Source organism: Vipera berus (genome assembly GCF_964194415.1).
Source record: "Vipera berus genome assembly, chromosome: 6".
Lineage (NCBI taxonomy): Eukaryota > Metazoa > Chordata > Lepidosauria > Squamata > Viperidae > Vipera > Vipera berus.
Genome location: NC_138208.1, coordinates 74,413,270 through 74,438,695, shown reverse-complemented (window position 1 = coordinate 74,438,695; position 25,426 = coordinate 74,413,270). Strand labels below are relative to the sequence as shown.

Genomic DNA, 25,426 nt, shown 5'->3' with positions numbered 1-25,426 from the left:
TGCTATAACTTCACAGAATTGATCTAACAATGGCAACTGAGACAGCTGGAACTGTTGTTGTAAGTTGGTACAATCATATAACATTACACATTCCAACTGTATTGTTTAGCAAAGGAGTTCCCGGTCCCAATTATCATTGGTAAGTGGGTCCTCATTGGTAAGCTTACCTCATTAGTAAGTTTCTAAAACTTGAATTGAAATGTGCTGTCCTCACAAAAATTAAGTACATATAATACAATTTGGCTTACTCGTTTCCTGTTTTTTTCCCCATCTTTTAGGTGTGGCGGAGCTAGAATTTGCTACATTTTTCATGAAACCTTCGGGCGCACCTTAGAATCTGTGGATCCATTAGGTGGCCTTAACACCATTGACATCTTGACTGCCATTAGAAATGCTACTGTAGGTATTATCCTTTTATAACTACTCAGTAAGATACTTTTTCTCATTGAAACAGATACTCTGTGGTCGGGGTGTTGTTGTTAATAATGGAATGATCTGCCCAATGTTTCATTGCCCCATTCAGTATAGTGAGGTCTGACAACAAAACAGTAACTCTTTGCTTTCCTTTTGATCAGGGTCCCCGGCCTGCGTTGTTTGTACCTGAAGTTTCATTTGAATTGTTAGTAAAAAGGCAAATCAAACGCTTGGAAGAGCCCAGCTTACGATGTGTGGAACTCGTTCATGAGGAAATGCAACGGATTATTCAGCACTGTAGTAATTACAGCACTCAGGTAAAAGAAGGAGCTGGTGTATAAACGTTTTTGCTGTTAGAGCTTGACATAATCTGGCACTTCGGAAGTGTCTGCTAAGGCTATCAAAGTAATGCATCTGTAACGTATAATTTCTTTGGCGATAAAGGAGAACTCTTCTCATTAAGGAGAAAGATGTAAATGAACAGGTGTTGGAATAATAATAGATTCTCCTAGAGGCTGTGTGCATACTTGGACACAGGGGTATCTTTTTAGTATAGACATGTAAGCAAATGCTTTGCTTTGCTGTCCCTTACATAGTGTAGTTTCCTCAAATTATTCTGGACAAATTCCATAATTGCCAGGCAGAATGGTTGTTGGCTGAAAGTCAGTGTTCCATAACGTCAGATTGGGAAAGGGCTGGTATATCTTAAATATGTGCCTGTGGAGGCACTTGGAGAAAGAAGCATGTGGAGTGCATAAAGTAAGAGTATAGCACTGCCCTGTTCCATTCCGTCACAGTTCTCTTACAGTATAGAGGTAAGAGGGTGGGCATGTCAGAAGGACTCCTACTTCCACTCTGTTGAGATAATTAGAGAAGAGTAATTGACACCAGTGTAATGGGATGGATTCCTCTAAGTGGAACTCAGGCAAAACTCCTCTAGATTTGCTGTTGAAATGAAGTTCACAACCAGGGTCAGGGGAGCCATTTGGGGGCACTCGGTGGTCTCTGCTGGTTTATGGGAATTACATTATTTATGAAGACCAGTTCTTCTGGAAACTAAATATTCTAGTTCATTCATTTTGACCATTCTGTTTTTGATTATAGCAAATGAAATCCTGTGCTGTTTTGCTTGTATTCAGGAATTGCTGAGATTTCCTAAACTCCACGATGCCATTGTTGAGGTTGTGACCAGTCTTTTGCGTCGAAGGCTACCAATTACAAATGAAATGGTAATCAGGGTGGAGATTCTTGTATTATGACACCTTTGGTTGCATGAAAACATGAGTTAGATATTATGAGATATCACTATGGGGTTTGTTGCTGAAGAATTATTTTCGTGATCAAATAGTTTTGCAAGTGACATTTACAATTTCTGTAGAAGTACATAAAATAGGCTTCCTTCATAGGACTTAAGCTTCAGTTTGTTATATCCTTATATGGTAATGAACTTCATTATATTCAGTACATGGGTGTTATAACCCGGGGCTGGGCACAGAAGCGACACAGCCGAAGTGAAGGGTTAACTCCCTTTTATTGCTCCAGCTTTCTCCCAAAATTCCTACCCTTCACTGCAAGTCCAACAGCAAGCTCTAAACATGCACACACCCCTCCAATAGTTCCTGGCTGCTAGAAGTCCAGGGGATCAGCACAATTCACTGCAAGTCCAAGAGCCAAAGCTCTAAAAACATCCACACCCACACCCATCACCAATAGTTCCTGGCTGCTAGGAATCCAGGGTAGCAGCACAGTTCAAGAAGCTTGGTCATTGGGCATCCTTGTGGCACGGATTGTTTGCTGGAACTGCAGCATAACCTGGAGCAGAGCTGTGTCGCTGCGAGGCAAGGCAAGGCAAGATGTCGGTAACAGCAAGTGTGGCTCGAAAAATGCAGTACTTGTTCCCAACAAAAGCCCCTCCCCATGGCATCTCTTTAAATCCTATTCCCCAGGTGAGCCTTGTGAAGAGGGGCGGGGCACCCTCCTCTTGAGTAGTCGGGTCGCTCTGCGCTGACTCCACCTCCTCTACATTCTCCGCGCTCGGGGATTGGGCGGGGAAGGCAGTTGCTCATCTCCGGAGCTCCATCGCTCCTCTGCTGCCTGCTCTGTCCATCTCCTCCCCCCTCGCTCAGTCATCCTGCGCTCTCTCTTCCTCCCTGGTGACCCTTCCACGGCCCAAGGGACCCGGAACTGCCTCCTCGTCCTCCGGTCATGCCTCCTGGGCCAGAGAGACAGCACCATCTCCCTCTGTGAGCCCCAGCTCCATCTCTTCCTCCTCCTCAGACCCCTGCTCCAAGGGGGCCATGACAATAGGGTCATCTATAAATGGAGGGCTTAATTCTGAATGAAATGTACTTGATCCAGAACTTGACTGTACATTTTATTTATAAAATTTTGAGCTGAATTAAAGGCTGCAAAGTATAGAAATATATGTGGCATAAACATTGAGAACTATAAAATCACTTTGAAACAGAAAGCATGTTACAAAAACGTATCATGAAAAATTGACTGAGAAGAAACATTTTTGTTCTTGATGCAGTGTTCAATGCCAACTGAAGTTTTGAAGTTATGTTTCAGTGGAATTAAAGTTTTGATTTTTTTCTCTCTCTCTTATTTTTTCTAGGTTCACAATTTAGTAGCCATTGAATTGGCTTATATCAACACCAAGCATCCAGATTTTGCAGATGCTTGTGGGCTAATAAACAATAATATAGAGGTAAAGGAGAATATAATCTTTTCAAATGTTTACGACACATTATTAAACTTACTAGATTTTCATATCAACTATTGAGGGTAGATTCTTTGTTTGCCTGATTGGGAATATTAGCTAAAACATAAATTATCATCTTGCCTGTGTGACAGAAACATCTGTGCCTCCAATTCTTGGAGGTAGAACAGGCTGCAAGTCTTCCTGTCATTAGGAAGTTCAGATATCTTTAACTGGTTAGAATACAGTTATCATGGTTCCATTAGATGAGGCCAAATAAAACAGAACTCTGAGGCTTGAACATGTTTATTGGATACAAAGTATTGGCATGGTCAAAAGTGAAACCAAGACTAAAATTCCCTCCCAAAAGCAACAGTAATACAAAGTTACAGACCCACCCCACTGGCTATGTAATTAGTCCCCCAATAACACATCCAGGTGGCCTTTCTAATACTAAAAATATCCTCCCCAGCTGAGGGAAACAGAAATGACCTTGGTTCCCACGGGATAGAAAAATGTTTAGTCTAATAGAAAACGTCTCATTTGTGGCAACCGGAAACAAGGAAAATGGCTTTGGCCAGGTCCGCTGCAGGCTAACTCTGCCGACAGCCAGGAGTTAGATCCTAACTGGCTCAAGGTTGACTCATCCTTCCAAGGTCAGTAAAATGAGGACCCAGATTATTGGGGGCAATATGCTGATATTATAAACTGCTCAGAGCGTGCTGTAAAACACTATCAAGTGGTATAAAAGTGTAAATGCTAGTGCTATTGCTACTAACTCATCTTTAAGGGTTAGGAGTGGGAGGCACAGTTCTCCAGTGGTTCTCCTCTTACCTTCTGGGACGTTCGCAGTCGGTGTTGGCAGGGGGGCAGAGATCGACCTTGAGACCTCTCATTTGTGGAGTCCCTCAGGGATCGGTTCTCTCGCCTCTCCTGTTCAACATCTATATGAAGCCGCTGGGTGAGATCATTCGTGGTTTTGGAGTTGGGTATCACCAATATGCTGATGATACCCAGCTTTTTATTTCGACCCCAAACCACCCCAGCGATGCCCTCGACGTGATGTCCCGTTGCCTGGAGGCGGTCCGGGTCTGGATGGGGAGGAACAGGCTTCGACTCAACCCTGACAAGACTGAGTGGCTGTTCGTGCCGGCATCCTGGGAAATTCCGATTATTCCATCATTGGCCATGGGGGGTGAGCTATTACCCCCCGTAGATAGGGCTCGCAACTTGGGGGTCCTTCTAGACTCACAGCTCTCTTTGGAAGAGCATATTGGAGCTGTGACTAGGGGGGCCTTTGCCCAGGTTCGCCTGGTGCGCCAGTTGCGGCCCTATCTAGACCGGGATGCCTTGCGCACAGTCACTCATGCGCTCATGACCTCTCGTCTAGACTACTGTAATGCTCTCTACATGGGGCTGCCCTTGAGGTCCACCCGGAGACTCCAACTGGTGCAGAATGCAGCCGCGCGAGTTGTCTTGGGAGTTTCCCGATACTCCCATGTTACACCTTTGCTCCGCGAGCTGCATTGGCTACCGGTTGCTCTCCGGGTGAGGTTCAAGGTGTTAGTTATGACTTACAAAGCCCTTCATGGCATGGGTCCGGATTACCTACGGCAACACCTGCGGCCGGCGTCAACTTCCCTCCGTCCAGTGCGCTCCCACAGAGAGGGCCTCCTCAGGGTGCCGCCGATCAAAGAATGCCAATTGGTGACCCCCAGGGGGAGAGCATTCTCTGTGGGCACGCCAGACCTTTGGAACCGCTTACCGGTTGAGCTCCGGATGGCCCCCGACCTTCGCTCCTTCCGGCGCGATCTCAAAACATTCTTTTTTGAACAAGCTGGCCTGGTCTGACGGGATGGGGTTGGGTTTTTAAAACTAGTTTTAACTTTAATATGTATTGATTTTATGGGCATGATGTTTAATGGCTTTTTAATTTTTGTATTCGATTTTTATTGTGTATTGCCCTGTTCACCGCTCTGAGTCCTTCGGGAGAAGGGCGGTATAGAAATCAAATTATTAAATTAAATTAAATTAAACATATTTAACTCTTTCTCAGTGCAGAAATCATGCTTAGATAGGTGTGTGCCTTTGAGTCAGTATGGACTCCTGGAGACTACCTGGGCTAGTCTGCAGGTTTTTTGGCAAGTTTTTCAAGTTTGCCAATGTCTTCTTCCTAAAGCTGGGAGAAAATGACTGGTCCAAGGCCAGTCAGTTGGCTTTGGGTTTAAGGGAGGACTAGAACCCCCGGTTTCTACGCTAATGCCTTAGCAATCAGGATTTGATTGCTCTTGGACAGCTAATTTCTAATCACACATTTTTTTCTTAAAGGAACAAAGGCGGAACAGATTAGCTAGAGAGATGTCTTCTGTTGGATTACGGGACAAGGTGAGTATGTGTCTGATACTCTTCATAAAACTGACAGTATTATAAATGCCAAACAGCTTTTTTTTCTCTCAAGGTGGTCCAAATTGCTGTTTAGTCTCCCTCTATTTCCGAGATAAAGCAAGTAAGGGGGTAAAAGAGACTGATTAAACTTAACACACAAGGTATTGTCAAGCAGTACTGATATCCTTCTCTGCCCTTCTTGCCTTTTTTTTAGTCCATTAAGCCTCCTGGTGTTATGGCACCATCTTCCCAGGAGACTTCTGCTGCTGGTTCTGCTGAGGTTGATGGCAAGGTCTGTCTCTCTTTCTTCTAAGCACTGCATGCTTAGTTATTTTGTGCTGAACCTTGGTCAGTTGAGCATGATTCTCAGAAACGGCTAATGTGATTTTTCAGAATTCATAGTCCTCAAGGCTAGGCAAAGCAAAAGGTGAAAAACAGTCCTCAAGGCAAGGCAAAAGGCACGAGTCAAAGCCAGGGGAATGTAAGCCAATTGTTCCTGGCAAAGGTTCCTAACTCCCCAAGGCTTCTCTTTAAGTCAGTCCACTTCAAGTGTTCCTTGTGAGGAGCAGTGGGGCAACCTTCTCCTGAGTAGCCTTGCAACCCTTCTCGGAGCTTGCCTATGCTCCGCTCTCCTTGCCCTTGGATCGAGTGGAGTAGGCAGCTGTTCCACATCAGAGGGGATCTGCTTCCTCTCAGCACCATGGCCTGTCAGCAGCCGATCCTCCACTGTGTCTGTAAGGGCAGGCAGCTCTCCGTCTGGTCAACCACCTCCCCCAATGCTGAGGAGCCTGGGACAGCATCGTCCTCAGCCGCTGGCCTCTCCAAACATTCCCAGGGAGACGTGCCATCCCCGTCAGATGATCCCAGTTCCAATTCCTCCTCCTTTTCTGAACCGGGCTCCGAAGGGGCCGTGACAGTGTTTACCTCAGGGTGAGGTTATCGTGACCATACAGGTAGTCCTTATGACAATAATCGAGTCCAAAATATCCATTCGTAAGCTATGCAGTTTTAACCCATTTTATGACCTTTTTACCTCATTTGTTAAGCGAATTACTGCAGTCATTAAGTGAATCGTGGTCATTAAGTAAGTCTGGTTTTCCCCATTGACTTTTGCTCATTGGAAGCTGGCTGGGACGATCATACACAGTGGTCACATGGCCCTGGGACAGTGTAACTGTTATAAACACATGCCTGTTGCCAGCTGCTTAGATTTTGATCATGTCATCATGGGGATGCTGCAATGGTCGTAAGTGTGAAAACCAGTCATAAGTCCAGTTACATTTGATATTGGGAAAGAGAGTTAATTTTGATTCTTGTTGTCATTAGAAGCTGACCCTCTGGAATAATTCTTATTTAAAAATGACAAGTTTTAAGAATTAAATCGTATGATTGCTAAAAATATATACCTTGCACTTAAAGTCAAGTTAATTGTGTATGTGTAAATCTGTGTACCTGCATGTTCAAATTGAATGATACTTTCTATCGGAGATAATATAGCTTTAAATGGTGATACAGAATTAGTGGAAATGAGACTTTTTGGGTAATTATTCTGGAGAAATTGTGTTAAGCTTATTTTAAGATTTAGACAATTTTTTCATGCATTTTCACTCAGCCTGACGGTAAATTGTTGCTGCTGAAATTAAAAGAAATTCTACGGGCTTTGAAAATTGTAGTTTCCACTTACAGGTTTATAGATCTGCATGTTTGGGAGTGTTGGTTGGACTAAAAGCTAATTGTACATTTGCAAGAATCAGTCTGAGCCTTTACCTCTTGTGTGTTGTTTGGTGATACTATACCATTGCCTTCCAGGGGACCATAAAGACTTCCCCAAAACATTGGCCTAGGATGGGACTTCAGCTAGGAGGTTGTTTGGTCCGACTTCGGGGGTGTACTTTGCTTTTAGCTATGTTTTAAAGGGAAGTTGTGAGCTGCCTAGAATGATTATTTGAGATAAGAAGCCATATAAATCCTATAAAATACAACACATTCAGAAAGTATTCAGACCTCCTTCACTTTGGTCAATTTTGTTACGCTGCAGCCTGCTTCTATAGTTGTTGAAATTTACTTTTTTCTCATTAATCTACACTCAGTACCCCATAATGACAAAGCGAAAACAGAATTTTAGAATTGTCTGTAAATTTATTCAAAAGAAAAAAATGAACTATCGCATTGGCATAAGTATTCAGACCCTTTGCAACAACACTTGAAATTTAGCTTAGGTGCCTCCCTTTTTCTTGATTATTGCTGAAATGTTTCTACACCTTGATTGGAGACTACCTGTGGTAAACTAAATTGATTGGACATGATTTAGAAAGACACACAACTTTCTGTAGAAGGCCTCACAGCTGACAATGCATACTGCAGCAGAGCAAAAGCCATGAGGTCAAAGGAACTGCCTGCAGAGCTCAGAGACAGGATTATTGCAAGGCACAGATCTTGGGAAGGCTACAATAAAATTTCTGCTGCGCTGAAGGTTCCTAAGAGCCCAGTGGCCTCCAGAATTCTCAAATGGAAGAAGTTTGGCACAACCAGGACTCTTCCCGGTCAATCTGAGCAATAGGGGGAGAAAGACCTTAGTAAAAGAGGTGACCAAGAAACCGATGGTAACTCTGACTGAGCTCCAGAGATCCTGTGTGGAGATGGGACAGAGTTCCAAATTGACAACCATCACTGCAGCCCTCCACCGATCTGGGCTTTAGGGCAGAGTGGCTGGACAGAAGCCTCTCTTCAGTGCAAAACACATGAAAGCCTGCTTGGAATTTGCAAAAAAGCACTTGAAGCACTCTCAGACTGTGAGGAACAAGATTCTCTGGTCTGGTGAAACCAAGATTGAATTGTTTGGCCTCAAATCTATATGTTATGTCTGGAGGAAACCAGTCACTGCTCATCACCCGCCCAATATCATCCCAACAGGGAAGCATGTTGCTGGCAGCATCATGCTGTGGGTGTGTTGAAATGAAATGAAATTGAAATGAATCTTTATTGTCAAAGTACAACTATGTGTACATTGAGATTAGCTGAACCTCCCTTTGTGCGCCCACCCCCCAACACACAGTGACAACAAACCCTCCATCTTACTTGTTGTTGTTGTTGTTAGCTGCGAAGTCGTGTCATGTGAACCAACTACACACACTGGCCTCCCAAGTCAATTCTGCATAAAATTCACAAAAGTTCACAAAAGTTATTTCTCATTCAAAAGCCTAACAGCCCATGGATTGAAGCTGTTTTTCAGCCTGTTGGTGCAGCTGGCTATACTCCTATAGGAGAGTAAAGAGATACCGTCCAGGGTGTGAGTCATCCCTGAGAATTTTCCTCACTCTTCCAAGGCAATGAGCCCTGACAATGTCATCCAGTGGTGTCAGGGGACAGCCCACAATGTCTTGTGCTGTACTCACCACCCTCTGTAATGCTTTCCTATCCACGGCTGTCAGACCAGTATACCAAACCACAATGCAGTATGAGAGGATGCTCTCTATAGTGGACTGGTAAAAGAGGGCATTAGCCATTGTTCTACCCTGTTCTTCCGCAAGACCCTGAGAAAGTGAAGCCTCTGTTGGGCCTTTCTAGCCCAACTTTCCAGGTCAGATCTTCACAGTTAGAAGATGTTTTTCAGCAGCAGGGACTGGGAGACTGGTCATGGTTGAGGGACAGGTGAATGGAGCAAAGTCCAGGGATATCCTCAATGACGACCTATTCCACAACAGTGCTAAGGACCTAAGACTGGACTGAAGGTTCACTTTCCAACATGACAACGATCCTAAGCACACAGCCAAGACAACATCAGGAGTAGCTTAGGAACAACTCTGTGAATGTCCTAGAGTAGCCTAGCCAGAGCCCTGAGTTGAACCCTATTGAACATATCTGAAGGGACTGACAATGGCTGTCCACCGATGGTTGCCATCCAACCTGACTGAGCTTGAGAGGATTTGCAAGGAAGAATGGCAGAAAATCCCCTAATCCAGGTGTGCAATGCTTGTTGGGTCATACCCCCCAAAAAAAGACTCAAGGTGCCTCAATAAAGTACTGAGTGAAGGGTCTGAATACTTATGCCAACGTGATATTTCAGGTTTTTTTCTTTTTAATAAATTTACAGACATTTCTAAAATTCTGTTTTCACTTTGTTATTATGGGGTACTGAGTGTAGATTAATGAGAAAAAAAATGAATTTCAACAACCGTAAAATCAGGCTGCAGCATAACAAAAGTGAAGGGGGTCCGAATACTTTTCTGAATGTGACACACCTCCGTCACATCAACCTGTCAAGAGAGTTAAAAGGATAAAATAAAAGGGGTAGTGGGAAGAGTGAAAGCCTTACAATTCTTAGTGATGGAGTAAGAAAATTGAATAAATTGACTGAACAAAATTGGAGGAAATGTTCAGGTAAGCATTTGTCTCACAAATAAGGGGTTGAGTTTGCATATTATATCTTTCTTCAAATTAGGCATCTCTTGCTTCCGGAGAAGGAATTTCAGAATCTGGAACTGGCAATTGGAGAGGAATGCTGAAAACATCTAGGACAGAAGATACGTTAGCAGAGGAAAAATCCAAACCAGTAACAGTTTTACCTGCCAGCCCTCAAAGAGGCCATGCTGTAAACTTGCTAGATGTGGTAAGTTCCTACACGAGCCTGACTAAGCAAAGCTAAAATTTGGTAGAGGATGAAGTTATTGATCTCAAGTATTCTATTACAATGAAGAGAACTCATCATTTGAACTATTTCTGAGATTAAGCTGGACTCTTTCTGATTTGACAATTTTATGAACCAATAATAATAATAAGGTAAAGGTTCCCCTGCACATGCGTGCTAGTTGTTTCCAACTCTAGGGGCCGGTGCTCATCTCCGTTTCAAAGCCAAAGAGCCAGCGCTTGTCCGAGGACATCTCCGTGGTCATGTGGCCAGCATGACTAGACGCCAGAGGCGCACGGAACGCTGTTACCTTCCGACCGTAGTGGTCCCTATTTTTCTACTTGCATTTTTACGTGCTTTCGAACTGCTAGGTTGGCAGAATAATAATAATAATAGCAGTGTCCTATTAAAAAAAATCAGGTCAGCATTTACCAGTGTTGCTTATTATACCTATTACAGTTAATGTATTTGTGTTATTTGTGATTTTTCTTCTTTTGCTACATTCCTAGCCTGTTCCTGTTTCACGCAAGCTTTCAGCCCGGGAACAAAGAGATTGTGAAGTGATAGAACGTCTCATCAAATCCTATTTCCTAATTGTCAGGAAGAACATTCAAGACAGGTAAGCCATATTAAAACCCCAAGAAGCTCGCATTGTGATAGTTGCAACTTGCATCCATGATCACAGGAATGTTTTGATGGCAGTCTTTCTGCAGACCTAGACACAGCTAGGTTGATTTGAATGCAGTCCTTCAATTCGCTTCCATTTTAGTTCCTTATGCTAACTGAGAATTTAAGCAAATAATGATTCTAAAGCAAGAGTAAACCAATCTGGGGGTGGGGGCAGAGGGAAAGTGTTTGAGATCACTTACACCCCAGCCACTCTTTCACTTATTTCCTGTGCATTTAAAACAAGCACTCATCTGCAGCCTCCTGCCAGTTTTAAGTTTGTAAAAATGTTCATGGAGCTAGTGTTGAGGCTCAGAAGCATTGCCCTGTTGGAGGTTGGCGCTTCACTCAGCAGCATGTCAGTTTCTAGTGCTGGGCACAAGCCCATATTTAAAGGGCACAATGTGATTTGGTGGCCAGGTACATTGAATGAATACATCAAAATAGAATCTTAAAGCAATTGCAGTTTTCTTCTGGCTCGCACAGTTATCTTCTGCAGCTTTTACAGGATTGCAGAAAAATATGTGCTTGCTTTAAAAAGTTCCTGTCTGCTAGGATATGCATGCCAGCAGAAGCTCCAATCATATTTTGCCTTTCAGATCTGGATTGCTGCCCAATTCCTAACAATTTTTTTGGTTTTGAAAAAGATAAAAGATAAACTGGTAGACCCAGTTGGAGGAGTGAGGCAAGGAATCCACCGTCGTTAGGGGAGAACCTCATGCTTCTACAGTGCCATGCTTGCCTCTGCTTCAACTCCCCGCCCCTTGCCTATCTCTCCCCCCCCCCCCCCGGTTCTTTTGGCCACTTTGTGCTCCGTTGCTCTTGCTGTCCCCAGCTGACCTTCACCATCTTCCTCCTTCCCTTGCTGATGAGGTGTGCCTGGCAAGATAGCTACTGACCTGATTTTCGAACACCTCATCATGGTGAAGGTCAGTTGGGAGCGACAGGTGGTGGACCGCAGGGCAGCCAAAAGGGCAAAGATGGAGACAGATGGGCAGGTGGGGGGAGTTGAAGCAAACCCTGAGGTCGTAATTGTCGGCAGATTGCCAAGTACCTGAATTTTGATCATGTGACCACAGAGCTGCAATTGTTAAACTACAGGCTACATCTCTTGACTTTTCTTGTGTTTTGATTGTTCACTTCTAGGACCGCAGAGACACATGTAACCGTTTAAAGAGAGATTTCCCTTTATTTTCTAAGCTTAAAGCAGTTTATTTTCAGAAAGGTGCAGCAGTATGCTTGAACTGTTGCTGTTTGCTTTCAGTGTACCAAAAGCAGTGATGCATTTTTTGGTGAACCATGTGAAAGATACTCTTCAGAGTGAGCTAGTTGGACAGCTGTACAAAGCTTTACTGCTGGATGATCTTTTAACTGAATCAGAAGACATGGCTCAGCGCAGGAAGGAGGCAGCTGACATGTTACAGGTACACAGACCTTTTGCTGAAGGTTTAAATCTGAAGCATTATAAATCTGTATACATTTGGTTTTGTTCTACGTAAATTCTAGATACAAGGGTGAGCAGAGAAACATTTTTTTTAGGACAGTAAATTCAGTGATAATTCAGAAAAGGGGCAAAGTAGTTTTGTAATGTAAAAATCTGTTTTCTGGCCCAGTGCCTAGATTAGCCTTTCTCGACCTTTTTACCCTGGAGGAACCGTTGGAATAATTTTCAGGTCTAAGGGAACCTCTCCATGAAAGTTATTAAAGGAAGTCCTTGACCTACAACTGTTAGAAGTTACGATGGGTCCCCAAAAAAGCTATTTATGACCTGGATTCAGAGTTCCAACATCTGCTCCCTGCCCCCCCCCCCTAGTCAGATGACTACATTTGGGGTGCTTAAAAACCACCCCATATTTTCCGCCGTTTGCAGTTTCAGACGACCGTACTTTATGACATTTTTGGAATTTACTTCCAGTTTCTGGCAAAAAAAAAAACAAACACAAAAAACCCCAGCCTGTTATTTATTTATTTATTCAATTTATATGAATGGGTTTGTATAACGACCACCACAAAAGCCATAAAATTGTGGATTGTCACACGATCCACTTTACAACCATCATTGCTTAAGACCAACATTACAATTGTAGTTGAGAACTACTTATATATCTATAGCTAGCAGTGCTTGGCGTGTGAAGGTCAAAAAATGAAGTTTTTTATTTCAATCACAACCTCTTGCAGAATCCTAGCCCTAAAACATAAGGTAACGGTAAAAGGAATCCTTGTGGATTTTATTCTGTTAGTAGTTGCTGATGATAGGGGGCAGCGCTCATCTCTGTTTCAAGGCCATTGAGCCAGCGCTGTCCGAAGACATTCCCGTGGTCCTGTGGCCAGCATGACATCACAGAGTGCTGGTGTTCTGTACCAGCCTGCTACCGGCCTTGCAGAAAGGCAACTCCTGTACAAACGGCAGAGGCTGGAAAACGTCTGCCAAATTTATTAAACAAACAACAAAACATGAAACAAGATACCGGAGCTTTGATCCTCTATCGGAGCGGTTGCTTTCAGCAAACCAGCCCTCCCCCAAACACTCCCTTTATAAGAGTTCAGGGCGTGGCCTCTCTTTGCCTCCTTCCGAGAAGTCCCACAGCCTTTCTCTGCTTGCTCCTACTTGACTGCCTCCTGCGTCGGGCGTCCTTGAACAGGGCCAGCTGTGGGTCATCTTCATCCACACTGTCGAGCTCACGCAGCTGGGTCTCCACCAAGTAAGAGGGGCCTGGCTGAGGGCTCTGCGGAGCCTCCAAGCCATCATCAGCAAGTTCTTCTTCAACACCCCCCTCCTCCCCCTCATCTGAGTCATCCGAGTCATCCGACCCAACTGCCGAACCCACAGGCTGACCCTGAATCACAACAGCTGGTACTCGCATTTCCATGTTTTTGAACTGCTAAGTGGGGCAAGGACGGGCGTTCACCCCATCGTATGGGCGCTTGGGTCTCAAACTTGGGCTGCCGGCTTTCCAGCTGTCAAGCTCCGCATCTTAACCGCTGAGTCACCGCATTGCCCCTGTAGCATAAATAACCTCCCACATTTTAAAAGCTGAACATCCTTATTTAAATCCTGTTTTTCCTATAAATGTCCTGCCATGCAGGAAGTATGTACTTCCCTAGCTCTTGTAATTTCTATTTCTGTTATTTACTTTTACTTTCAAGTAAGCATGATATAACTGAGTTGCTAGAACAGTAATAGAGGAGTAATTACTATAAATGCATGCAAATGGACCACGATGCTCATGGAGATCAAATAATTTAAGTTTTGATTACATTCACTCTCCCCTAGCATTAGCTTCTTTAAAGTAACCTAAATAACCCAACTGAGCATTTGAATCCATAACAGAGGGCAAAGTCTATATAAAATAGTGAGCAAATTTTGAGGGGCCAGCATCTCCGTCTCCCTCCTTCTGCATGTTCAGTATCTTTCTTTCTAGAGAAGTCAGTGAAGATACAATAACATCACACGAAAAATCTGAGCCACGATTTTTCCCCCTTGATTTTACAATGTTTAATATATTCCTTTCCCTACAAAATTGCAGTACTATTATTGAGCAGAATGATTAAGGGTGTCCTAAGAGCTGTAGGGATGCGGTGGCTCAGTGGGTTAGGATGCTGAGCTTGTCGATCAGAAGGTTGGCAATTTGGCAGGTCAAATCCCAAGTGCCGCGTAACAGAGTGAGCGCCTGTTACTCGTCCCAGCTTCTGCCAACCTAGCAGTTCGAAAGCACGTAAAAATGCAAGTAGAAAAATAGGGACCACTGCAGTGGGAAGGTAACAGCGTTCCATGCGCCTTTGGCGTCTAGTCATGCCGGCCACATGACCACGGAGACGTCCTCGGACAAGCACTGGCTCTTCGGCTTTGAAACGGAGATGAGCACCGGGCCCTAGAGTCGGAAACGACTAGCACGCATGTGCGGGGGAACCTTTACCTTTACATTTAAGAGCTGTATATTGCCTGAAAAGAAGCACTTCTGGGTTGATGTCCTTTGCCCTAATTGGTATATGATTTCTTTCTTTTTTTCAGGCCCTGCAAAGAGCCAGTCAAATTATTGCAGAGATTAGAGAAACACATCTTTGGTGAAGAAACAAGAGACTTGAAAAGGGCTAGGTGTTATATACTAATGAAACTCCATGTGTATCGCAGCATGTAAAGTCTGCTTTGGTTCAGTTGTCTATGGACAGAAAAGCATCCTGTACTTTGCAAAGCAAGTAATATTTAATCATCATTACTCACGGCTGTTTCCTGATACAAAGAATAACCTTGTTTTATGTGGGACTGAATTAAGTTAAAATTGAGGAAAAACCTAGGTTAAAATCCCAGGGCCTGGTTTGGTTAAATTTGTTGCCTGTGAATAAGATGAGCAGTTTAGTATTGTGATGTAGCTTTTTCAGCTGCTTTTGCAATATAAGTTTTTATCCGTGAAAGAAGGACTCTACAATATTTAATTATGAATTTAATTGCATGCCCTTGATCTCAAGCAGACAAACCATACAAGAGAAATATTGCCTTTTAGCTATTTGATATGTAAACTCAAAGATGGTTTAAACTTCTGGTATTACTGAACTTTTCTCTTTGTTATATAAATATGGAATATGTTAGCTGAGAAACGGTAGAATTGGCAAGAAATTTCCATTCACTAGTTTCCTCTGGATGGGACCAAAAACCTGGGACCGTTCCCTAAAATACCAGGCTTTAAAAAAATAAGAAATAGTATGAAAAGATCATGTCTCTCTTAATAATCTTTGAAAGAACACTGAAGTAAAGGCAGCTGTCCATCAGATCAACTTGGATCACCAGAATGTATTACTAAGTTCTGCCTGTTTAAAAAAAACCACCAGTGATACAGCCAATTTGTTTGACTTGTCTATGACTAGCAAAAGCAACAATGGCATACTGATCCCTGAATATTTTATTTTAAAGTACACAGATAGGTTTTTTTTCCTTTTTAAAGGAAACATTAACTGTCGTGTTTGAAATGACTATTTCTAGCTTCCTTTGAGCAGCACACATTAGGCGCAATGCTTGCTTCCATGAGTTCTTATGGAAAACCAAATTTTGCCTGATAACGTCAACGTAACAGGCTGAAAAGAAGTTGACCTAAATCATTTGAGACCAGAAATTTTTAATATTCGGTTAAGTTTGAAAGTATGAATTCTGACCTTATTTTACACTGAAACATAGTTGCACTTACTGCTCTTAAATGTATCTGTGATTTATTACAGAAATTCACACCCACATGTAATCATACGAAAAATAAAATTGTGTTTGAATCTCATTTGCGGCCTTTGCAAAATCTATGGAACTAGATGGTCTTGAATTTAATAACGGCTATGCCAAGATTCTTGCAGAGTTCAGTGAATTGCATTCATATATGAGTTAGAAGTATAATAGTATTGTATTATCTCTTTTCCCAGTCATTACCCCATAAACACACACCAGCACACCAAACCCAGATTGTTGTTTTACACAAGTGTCTTAAAAGCAGTATCCTCAACTCACAAACAACCAATTACACATTATTCCATTACCCCAAGGATTTGCCCAAATTAACCCCTGGGGAAATTATTCAGTTTTAGAGGAACTATGGAAGAAATATGTTTCTCTTGTCCATGGGGATTCTCAGTCATCCAGGTCATGGTTTATCCCAAAGGTGTTTTTTTTTCTTTTCTTTTTGGAGGCAACTGGACTTTCTTGTTTTTCTTTGAAGATGTTTTGCTTCTCATCCAAGAAGCTTTTTCAGCTGTGACTGAATAGTAGGAAATGGAAGGATTTATAATCCTTGCAGACAGCTGGTCATTTGCATTCTTTGGAGCAAATGGCCTCAAGAACTCTAAAAGTAAGTCCAGTTGCCTCCAAAAAGTTGGGGGGGAAAGCACCTTTGGGATTCGTTTTTCTTTGTTTATATTAATTTCTGACGGGATCCTACCTTTTAAGAGCTGTGGTGGTGCAATGGTTAGAATGCAGCATTGTAGGCTAATTCTGCAGACTGCCGACTGCCAGCAGTTCAAGTCTCACTGGCTCAAGGTTGACTCAGCCTTCCATCCTTCCGAAGTTGGCAAAATGTGGAGCCAGATTGTTGGGGGCAATATGCCGACACTAATTCACTTAAGAGAGGGCTGCGAAGCATATGAAAACGGCATATAAGTGCTATTGCTATTAAGTGGGAACATCCAACTGGATTTAAAGATTTTCCATCGCATAGGTAATGTTGCTTGTTCCTGATAATTTTTGCATTGATCTGTGACCGAGATGTGGATGGTGAAGTTTCCATTGCATCTTCAAAAGTAAACAAGAACATGGATCAAACTAAACATGTTCATCCGTCTTTGATAAAAGTCCGTCTTGCTCTAAAAGTAATGTGAAATGTAATTTTGAAGGCAAAGCTCATATTTCATGCAATATTTAATTCCCAAGTTTGTCTTTGAGTGAAGTAAGTTGTTCTAAGTTACATAGATACAGGAAATTCTAAGTACTAACAACAGCTCTGAATCAATCCAAGTGGAATGACATGACTACCTAGAGACGGGCCAACACAACTGTTTTGGGAAGACCTGGCATATGATGTCTTTCTTCAGACTACACTGATCCATCTTTCTAGTGATGGACTGCCAAATTTTGAGAAGTAGCTCTTTTGGAGCAGGAACTGTTTCTGATGTTCCAAATAAGCTTGTTCTCTGTCAGGGAAGATAAAGAAGATGGAATGTCCTTGGGTTTCCCCAAAATGTTCCATTCCCAATACATGTTTTACACAATGCTTATTACTAGTCCCAATTTTTATAATTTTCAAACCTCTACCCTAGTAAATATGAAGCAATATATCAAATGTACTTGCAAGATATGGCCTTTAGCTTTTGTGGACATTAGCAATTCTGGTTCTTGTGGATAGTAAGGCCATCCAAAGAAATATTTAATTGCCAGCATATGATTAACTCCCCACTATAACAGACTGGGCATGTCAGATTAAACTACAGATCTGATTCCAATTATATAAATACAACTAGGGATACAGCCCAGCACTGCTGTTAGTAAATAACAATTTGATAATAAATAAGTTCAGAAAAAAACTAAGCTTTAAAGAAAAGCAAGCTGGGGAAGCAGTAAAGACAATACAAAATATCTGTACTATCTTATATGGAAAGTATACAGTGCCTGATGTTTTTGATAGTTTAAAAATAGTGGCTTTTCAGTTAGATAAGACTTCAAAGCTCAGTCATAATAAAATGAACATTTCTCACCTATCCCAATATTTGTTTTGAAGCTGAAATTACTATGTTTCAATAATAGCAACTTAGCTGCATTTCTCCAGAAAGTGTTGTCCACACTGTCCAACCATCCCACAGAATGATATTAAACAACTTTATCATAGAAAATACTGAGCAAAATTATAGTGTTTAGAATAGGCCAATTTTATCTAGTTTGTAATTCAAATAATAATGCAACTAGTAAATCTTTGTAAATTCAGTTTAATCTCCTTATTGCAGAGAACATTTCCACAATGATTTATACATTTAAATTCCATTATAACCGAAACTATTACATGTATTTCATTACTGAACGATGAAGTAAAACACCATCCATTTTCCAAATGATTCTGTAGGTAAGCAAGCCTCACTTAGTGAGGGAAAAACTACACATTACTCCATTGTCCTTGTTAACATCTGATGCGTACTTCTCTAGGTCATGCCTTTCTGATATCTTTGAAGAAAGGTGACCTTCCCTAACGTATTACAAACCTTAATGTTGTCACTCTTCATGTGACAACTGAAGCCATTTTATAATATAATAGTTCCTCTTTCCAATCTTCAGTAGCGATAAACCATTACTGAGAATATGTTGTCCAAGAATAAGCACAGCTTCAGGATTTGTTTCTGTAATATGGTTTATAGAAACTGCACCAACTGTTATGTCACGGTATCTGGAAGAAGAAATTACAGAGTTGGATTTACTGCTAATAAGTCTCAGAGAGTTTAGAAGCAATCGGCGTTTATCAGAAATGTTAAGTAGGGCAGACTGTTATTTTTAAAACTTGGAAAAAACAAGAGACCCTGTATTTTGATAGAATTGCAAGTATCTCCTGCCCACACATGACCATCACCTCTGCCAGCCTCCCAGGATCCCCAAACTCCCAGGATCTACCTGACCTCTCCCACCTATCTGTGACACCCCTTCACTCTATCTGGGACTCACCGTGTTTCCCACTTAATGACCCCTATAGAGTTGTGACAGCAACCAGGACTGCCATTGTTCAGCAATGTAGTCATGTGATGTGCTTTACCATTGCTTCACTTAAGCAACAGCAATCCCAAGTCCAATTGCCATCATAACCTGAGAGCTACCTGTACATTAGGACTCATAGACAATAACTTCTATGTAAGGCAATTTATAGCATATCATATAGAAAGCAGAGACAAAAACATGTGTCAACTTACCCCTTTGGTCCATCTGCAATTGCATTAGCTTTCCGACACAAATCAATTACTGTTGTTCCAGGTTCAAGTAGCATTTCTATGTAAGGTGCTTCTCTAAAGAGTTCCTGTAGCTCTTCATCAGACATACTTTCTAATGCATCTACATCACTATAATAAAAGGCCTTTGTACATCTGGTAATAAAAAATAGCTATCAAAATATGAACATCATTATTTGCTATATCAGTCTTTCTCAATTTAGGCAGAGCATTTGTATACTTCAAAGTGCTCTGGCATTTACAATCATCCTGCTGGCAATAAACCAGTAATAATGACTGCTTCATGTCTTCTCCCTCACTTTAAAAATCAAAATAAACCTCTGCTGCTCCCAGTAGGAGAAGCTATTTTCATTTTGGGGATAGAGTAGGTTTAGGAGACTGGAAAGGCTTCAGTTCCAAAGTTCTTCTGCACCAATTGTGTACCTCAACATTGCTCTGCACCATTCATGAAATAAATGATGAGAAAGTCTCCTTATGTTAGATTTTCCTTTTAAAATTTAAATGTTTCCAACTTTGGATGGATGGGAAATCCATAATTTAATTGCGTTCTTGTTTGCTATCTGTAAAGCTACAGTCCTTGCTTATTTATCCATTCACAGGATTTTTGTCCAACAAATGAGATTTAACAAATTCAATTTGTCTTTACCTCTTGGCAGATTCCAGACCTTTCCTGCCATGAACAAGCTTAGTTACTTCAGCAGCAAGCCGCTTGTGAGGTCCCCGCTTCTCAGGGTCTTTAGCATGCACTTGCATGATATGATCAATTTCCGCACCAGAAAGGAAAGTAAAAAGCTTCAAATACCTTAAAGAGAGGGTAGCATTATTTTGTTTTAGTATTACATAATATAGATTTACATACATACATACATACATACATACATACATACATACATACATACATATATATATATATACAGTATATATAAACTAAAAGTGAGACAAATACACTGTTTCCTTTTCTAAAAATATTGAAAATAAAATCGGACACTAGCAATAATCATTTCTGATCAGATAGAGCTAAAATAATATGACAAACCAACCACAGTAAATGCAGAAACATTCAGAAGTGTACCAGGAGCTCTGAAAATTAGGGGATATTTTTTTTGAAAATCAGGAATGTATTACTTCTATTGCAGACATGTCAAACACAAGGCCCGGGGGCCGGATCCGGCCCTCGAAGTGGTTTCATGTGGCCCGCAAAGCCATCCTGGAAATAGAGAGGGAACGGCCCCCACTGCCTTGGCCCAGAGACCCTCCTTCTGCCAGAGACCCTCAGATCTGTCCCACTCCTGCCCAAGCCCCCATAGGCACCCTTGATGCAAACGATGTAGAGCTGGCCACACCCACCCAGTAGGCCATACGCACTCTAGCCACGCCCACCCAGTAGGCCACACCCACCCTGGCCACGCCTACCCAGCCCCCTGAGGGCAACCGCAATGCTGATGCGGCCCTCAATGAAATTGAGTTTGACACCCCTGTTCTATTGTAATTTATACAGCAAGTAGTGGAGCCTTCTTTGCTATTCATCAACCCATAAAATTGAGGATGTGTTTTAAGTCTTAAGTATTTTATTTAATTTTAAAGTTTGTCAGAGTATCCAGTTGATCAGTTAGAACAGAACAAGGCTCTTTGGGTGTCAAAAGTGCTACTTCCTGAAGTTTGAGATGGCATAAACCAATTGTGAGGAGTGCTCTAAGCATCATTTTTTAACTATCACATATACCATTCTATCTAACTTCTAAGACATTCAAGATGAGTACTTCTGTTCTCACTCCAACTTGATTGTCACAACAATCCTGTGAAATAAGTTAAAACAAATGCAATCTTCTGCCCTTTATACACCAACATTATTGGAAATGTAAACAGAAACTATTAGAAAGCATCTGGGTACCTATATGTGCTAGACTGAAAGAAAGTGAGCTTTGTAGTTAAAAAGCTTTGAATTCTGGTCTCCCGCACTGACAGTCCAGCATCCTATAAATCATCATTCTAGCAAACAAGTCCTTTTGTTTTTATTCTAGCAAACAAGTCCTTTTGTTTTTAGCAGGAAAATAACTCCTCGTGTAGAAATAGACTTGCCTTTCTACAGTGGCATCTGGCTGTCTGATAAAGAACTGATACAGTTCAAACGGAGAAGTCCTATTTCTGTTAAGCCAAACTGCATTCCCAGCAGATTTTCCCAGCTTATCTCCAGCAGTACTTGTAATAAGAGGTACAGTTATTCCATATACTTCGTTGTCAGTTACTCTTAGAGAGAGAAAAAATGAAAATGTTATTTGTCAACAGAGTTTGATATACTATCTGATTGATCGCAACTGACACTGGACCCGACATGGACAAATTCATGCATAATATTAGTTTGCTGTTTCCTTCTTCCTAGGTCTGAGAGTGACTGCTTCAACTTCTGACTTCTATGCCCAAGGCCTGATTAAAACTCAGGTTTCCCTGCTCCTAGACAGTGCCTTTAACCACTAGACCAAATTGGCTCTAAAGTTCTTAGGTCATATTAAATGGTCAGCACAGATTTTTAAAAGCCCAACCATTTACAAACCAAATATATTTATGTTTTATAGCAATGTCCCTCAACCTAACATCATCTTGACATATCAAACTATAGTACAACTTCCTTTATTTTGAATCACCTGTGTATACTGGCTGGGGAATGACAGTAGCTATATACTCCAGGACATTGGATGCATATTAGGTTGTGGAAGGAATGTATATCCAAAATTTTGAAAGACACTAGAAAACCTACCACTAATAAAGTCCACTAATGCTCTCCTCAGCTCCCTCCCGAAGAGACTGGGAGGTAAATAATATTCAGTCGTTTCCTTATGATTCTGAAATGTATTATTAGACAGAGCAAATCTGAAAAAGCCCAAAGACCCAAAAAGGGAAGGAGACAGAAATCAAACTGTGCCCCTTTTTCTAGTGTGAAAGGAGATACTACATGAGTACGACAATATTTATGTTAAAAGGCCGTAGTATTAGTAGAAGAGGCTTGGAGTCTTCATAGAACAGGGATGTCAAACTGCCGACCTGCGGGCCTGATGCGTTATGCCAAAACCGCACCCAGCCCATTGCTGGCAATGAAGAAAAAGTTGTGATATGTCACAACACGTCACATGATGTTGTGAGTTTGACACCCCTGTCATAGAGGCTCTGGGTGGAGACTCCAGCAAGGGCATTCTATAGTATTATCAGATGTTACATTCCAGCTATAAAAGTGATAATATGATTTACATTGCTTTCTTACCATGGGCCAGTTCTGGAAGTATATAACCCATAACTTGGTGGAGCAGTGGGCTAATGCCTCCTTAAGTAACACCAGCTGCCTGCAATTAGTGCAGGTTCGAGTCCCACCAGGCTCACGGTTGACTCAGCCTTCCATCCTTCCGAGGTAGGTAAAATGAGGACCCAGATTGTTGGGGGCAACTAAGCTGACTTTGTAATAATGCCGCTGGGGGGGGGGGGGGCGAAAGCCCTAATAAGCAGGCATATACATAGAATGAAGGCTATTGCTAAGCACATTGATTTGTGCTTTAGATTGTAAGCCACCGTGAGTCTTCGGAGAAGGGCGGGATATAAATGGGATTAAAAAAAACAACTTTGGCTAGTTTGGAGTTCTTTTGCTTTCTTGTGGCCAAGAAATCAGCGTAGTTGTGCATGATAATAAAATGTACTTTGTTGCATCTATCTCCAAACACTTTGGTTTAGTTAAAGCAGGCATTTCCCCACAAGACACTGTAAAATTAAAGCTTACCTCCCATGGAACCCATAAGAGGAAGACCAAGAGAGACAAATGACAAAAACTGTGACATCACACAAAATCTGTGACTTACATACTTGTAAAGGTAAAGGTAAAGGTTCCCTCGCACATGCATGCTAGTCGTTTCCGACTCTAGGAGCCGGTGCTCATCTCCGTTTCAAAGCCGAAGAGCCAGCGCTTGTCCGTGGTCATGTGGTCATGACTAGACGCCAAAGGCGCACGGAACACTGTTACCTTCCCACCGTAGTGGTCCCTATTTTCCTACTTGCATTTTTACGTGCTTTTGAACTGCTAGGTTGGCAGAAGCTGGGACGAGTAACAGGCGCTCACTCTGCTACGCGGCACTTGGGATTCGACCCGCCAAACTGCCGACCTTCTGATCGACAAGCTCAGCGTCCTAACCCACTGAGCCACCGCGTCCCTTACTTGTACTTGTACCGCATACTTGTACCGCATGCAAGTACACAATGACAGGCTAATGCACCCACCCACACTCCTTTGCAACATTAAGACTTGCTGGGCTCCCTGAAATCTCTTCCAACTCCAACTGTCTTACTTAGAGACGAGGTCGTATCCAGACATGATATTGCCCAGCTGGTCCGCTCCACCCAGCTGAACGAGGCAGCCGTAGTGACGGTACAAATGCAGGAAGTCGTAAGCTTGCAGCGCCGGGTACAGAAACTCGGCTAGGCCCAGGCCTTCGCTGCTGCTCAAGCGGGCCTTGCAGCTCTGCCGGCTGAGCAACGTGCCCATCCGCAGGTGACCCCCGATCCCGCCCAGGAAGCCCATGACCGACTCGCGCTCCAGCCAGCTGGCGTTGTCCAGGAAATGGACGCTGCCCAGGCGGTCGCCATCCTCGGCCCAGAAGAGCTCCCGGTGGTTCTGGAAGAGCCGCTGCAGCCCCTCCAGGACGCCCGCCGCGCGCTGCCGCACCTGCTCCGCCGTCAGCGGCTCGCGCGCTTTGGTGCGGCCGCTGGGATCGCCCAGCTGCGCCGTAGCTCCGCCCACCAGGGCGATGACGTTATGGCCGGCGCGCTGGAAATGCAGCAAGCCCAGGACCGTCAATAGGTGCCCGACGTGCAACGAGTCGGCCGTGGGGTCGAAGCCGCAGTAGGCCGTAACGGGCGGGCGGCCCGGCTGGAGGAGGTCGAGGAGCTGCTCCTCGGCGGGCTGAGGCGGGAACACCTCCTGGAACAGACCGCGCTGGTACTGGGTGCTTAAGAGCCCCTTCGCCACAGGCGAACCCGGCGCCGGCCGAGCGTCTGGCTGCTGGTCATGACGCTGCCGCCGCGCCTGCGAAACCAGGAGCCGGGACAGCGCCGCTCCTCTCCGAGCCGAAAAAAGCCATAGGCATCCAACCCGGAGCGTGGGCGCCGCCATCTTGCCTACGGAAAGGCCACTGCGCGCTGAGCGCGAGGCATGTCGGGATTGGGGCGGGGCCAAAGCGTCCCATTCCCTCTTTGAAAGATCGTTGCTCCAGATACAGGCGTCTTCAAACTTGGCCCTTTTATGACTTGTGGACTTCAACTCCCAGAATTCCTCAGCCAGCATGCTGGCTGAGGAATTCTGGGAGTTGAAGTCCACAAGTCATAAAAGGGCCAAGTTTGAAGACCCCTGCTCCAGAATCATCGGGGTTGGAGCGTGCCGGACCCTGGGATGCTTCCGTGAGATTCCCAGGTTCCCACGTTTCCTGGCTTGAAGGTGTGAGTATCGTCCCCCAAAGCAGTGGCTTTAAAATTGAGGCGTGCATTACAGAATGGACTACAGCCTACTTCACCTCCTGTCTGATGAAATTCCAAAGAGAAAGTATTAAGCCAGCTTGGGATAACTGCACTTCGATGCCTCTGCATCCAAAGCTGGTTACAACCTACAGAAAGAGCTGTTTCTTTATGTTAACTATAATTCGACCAATCAACAAATTGCTGCCATGTGGAATGTCACGTTCTCTTCCAGAATATTTAGGTATCAATACAGACAATAACGAGGATAACTCAGCAGAAGCACGAGAGATGGGCTCTTGCTTCTTTTGAAGAATAAAGATGGAAAGAAGCCTGACTCACGCCCAAGCGTAAAAGAGAACACATGCACGTAAGGGACTTACCCTCTAGCTTTTCCTCTCTTAATTAGTGTCTACATTCATTTTTAAAAGGATGTAGAAAATTCCACTATGGATCCCCAGAGTAAACATGGGTACTTCAGTCCCAGCAGGGAGGGATGGAATCCTGTTAAGAATGAAGAATGACTATTTGAACTATGTGAGGATCTTGTACATTTCTTTGATCTTAAAGAAAGGGTCATGCAGTTTTCTATCACCATTTTTTGAAACGGTCAGATTAATACCACAGAATCAAGAGTTGGATAGCATAGATATCTAGTTCAACCCTCTATTTATTCTATCCATTACCGCATT

General features: G+C 43.0%; 2 protein-coding genes across 3 annotated transcripts in view; one reads left to right on the top strand and one right to left on the bottom strand.

Moving 5' to 3' along the window:
- DNM1L (dynamin 1 like) overlaps window positions 1–17,119 on the top strand; it is a 49,405-nt gene extending 32,286 nt beyond the window's left edge. Inside the window, exons 10-19 of one of the 2 annotated variants that reach the window (XM_081331727.1) lie at window positions 279–399; window positions 576–731; window positions 1,554–1,643; window positions 3,032–3,124; window positions 5,444–5,500; window positions 5,715–5,792; window positions 9,942–10,109; window positions 10,637–10,746; window positions 12,058–12,217; window positions 14,806–17,119. In XM_081331727.1, the coding sequence (XP_081187853.1) occupies window positions 279–399; window positions 576–731; window positions 1,554–1,643; window positions 3,032–3,124; window positions 5,444–5,500; window positions 5,715–5,792; window positions 9,942–10,109; window positions 10,637–10,746; window positions 12,058–12,217; window positions 14,806–14,862 (1,090 nt within the window). In that variant the 3' untranslated portion in view covers window positions 14,863–17,119. The remainder of the gene's footprint in view (window positions 1–278; window positions 400–575; window positions 732–1,553; window positions 1,644–3,031; window positions 3,125–5,443; window positions 5,501–5,714; window positions 5,793–9,941; window positions 10,110–10,636; window positions 10,747–12,057; window positions 12,218–14,805) is intronic. The other variant, XM_081331728.1, reaches the window with a different exon arrangement.
- Window positions 17,120–18,235: 1,116 nt separating this feature from the next.
- YARS2 (tyrosyl-tRNA synthetase 2) lies at window positions 18,236–24,396 on the bottom strand (the record flags this gene model as incomplete). The annotated part of the gene is made up of 5 exons (XM_081330615.1): window positions 18,236–18,697; window positions 19,212–19,382; window positions 19,894–20,049; window positions 21,327–21,494; window positions 23,573–24,396. 5 exons carry the CDS (start codon window positions 24,394–24,396, stop codon window positions 18,526–18,528), a joined length of 1,491 nt encoding a protein of 496 aa, XP_081186741.1. The 3' UTR covers window positions 18,236–18,525.
- Between the last annotated feature and the right edge of the window lie 1,030 nt (window positions 24,397–25,426).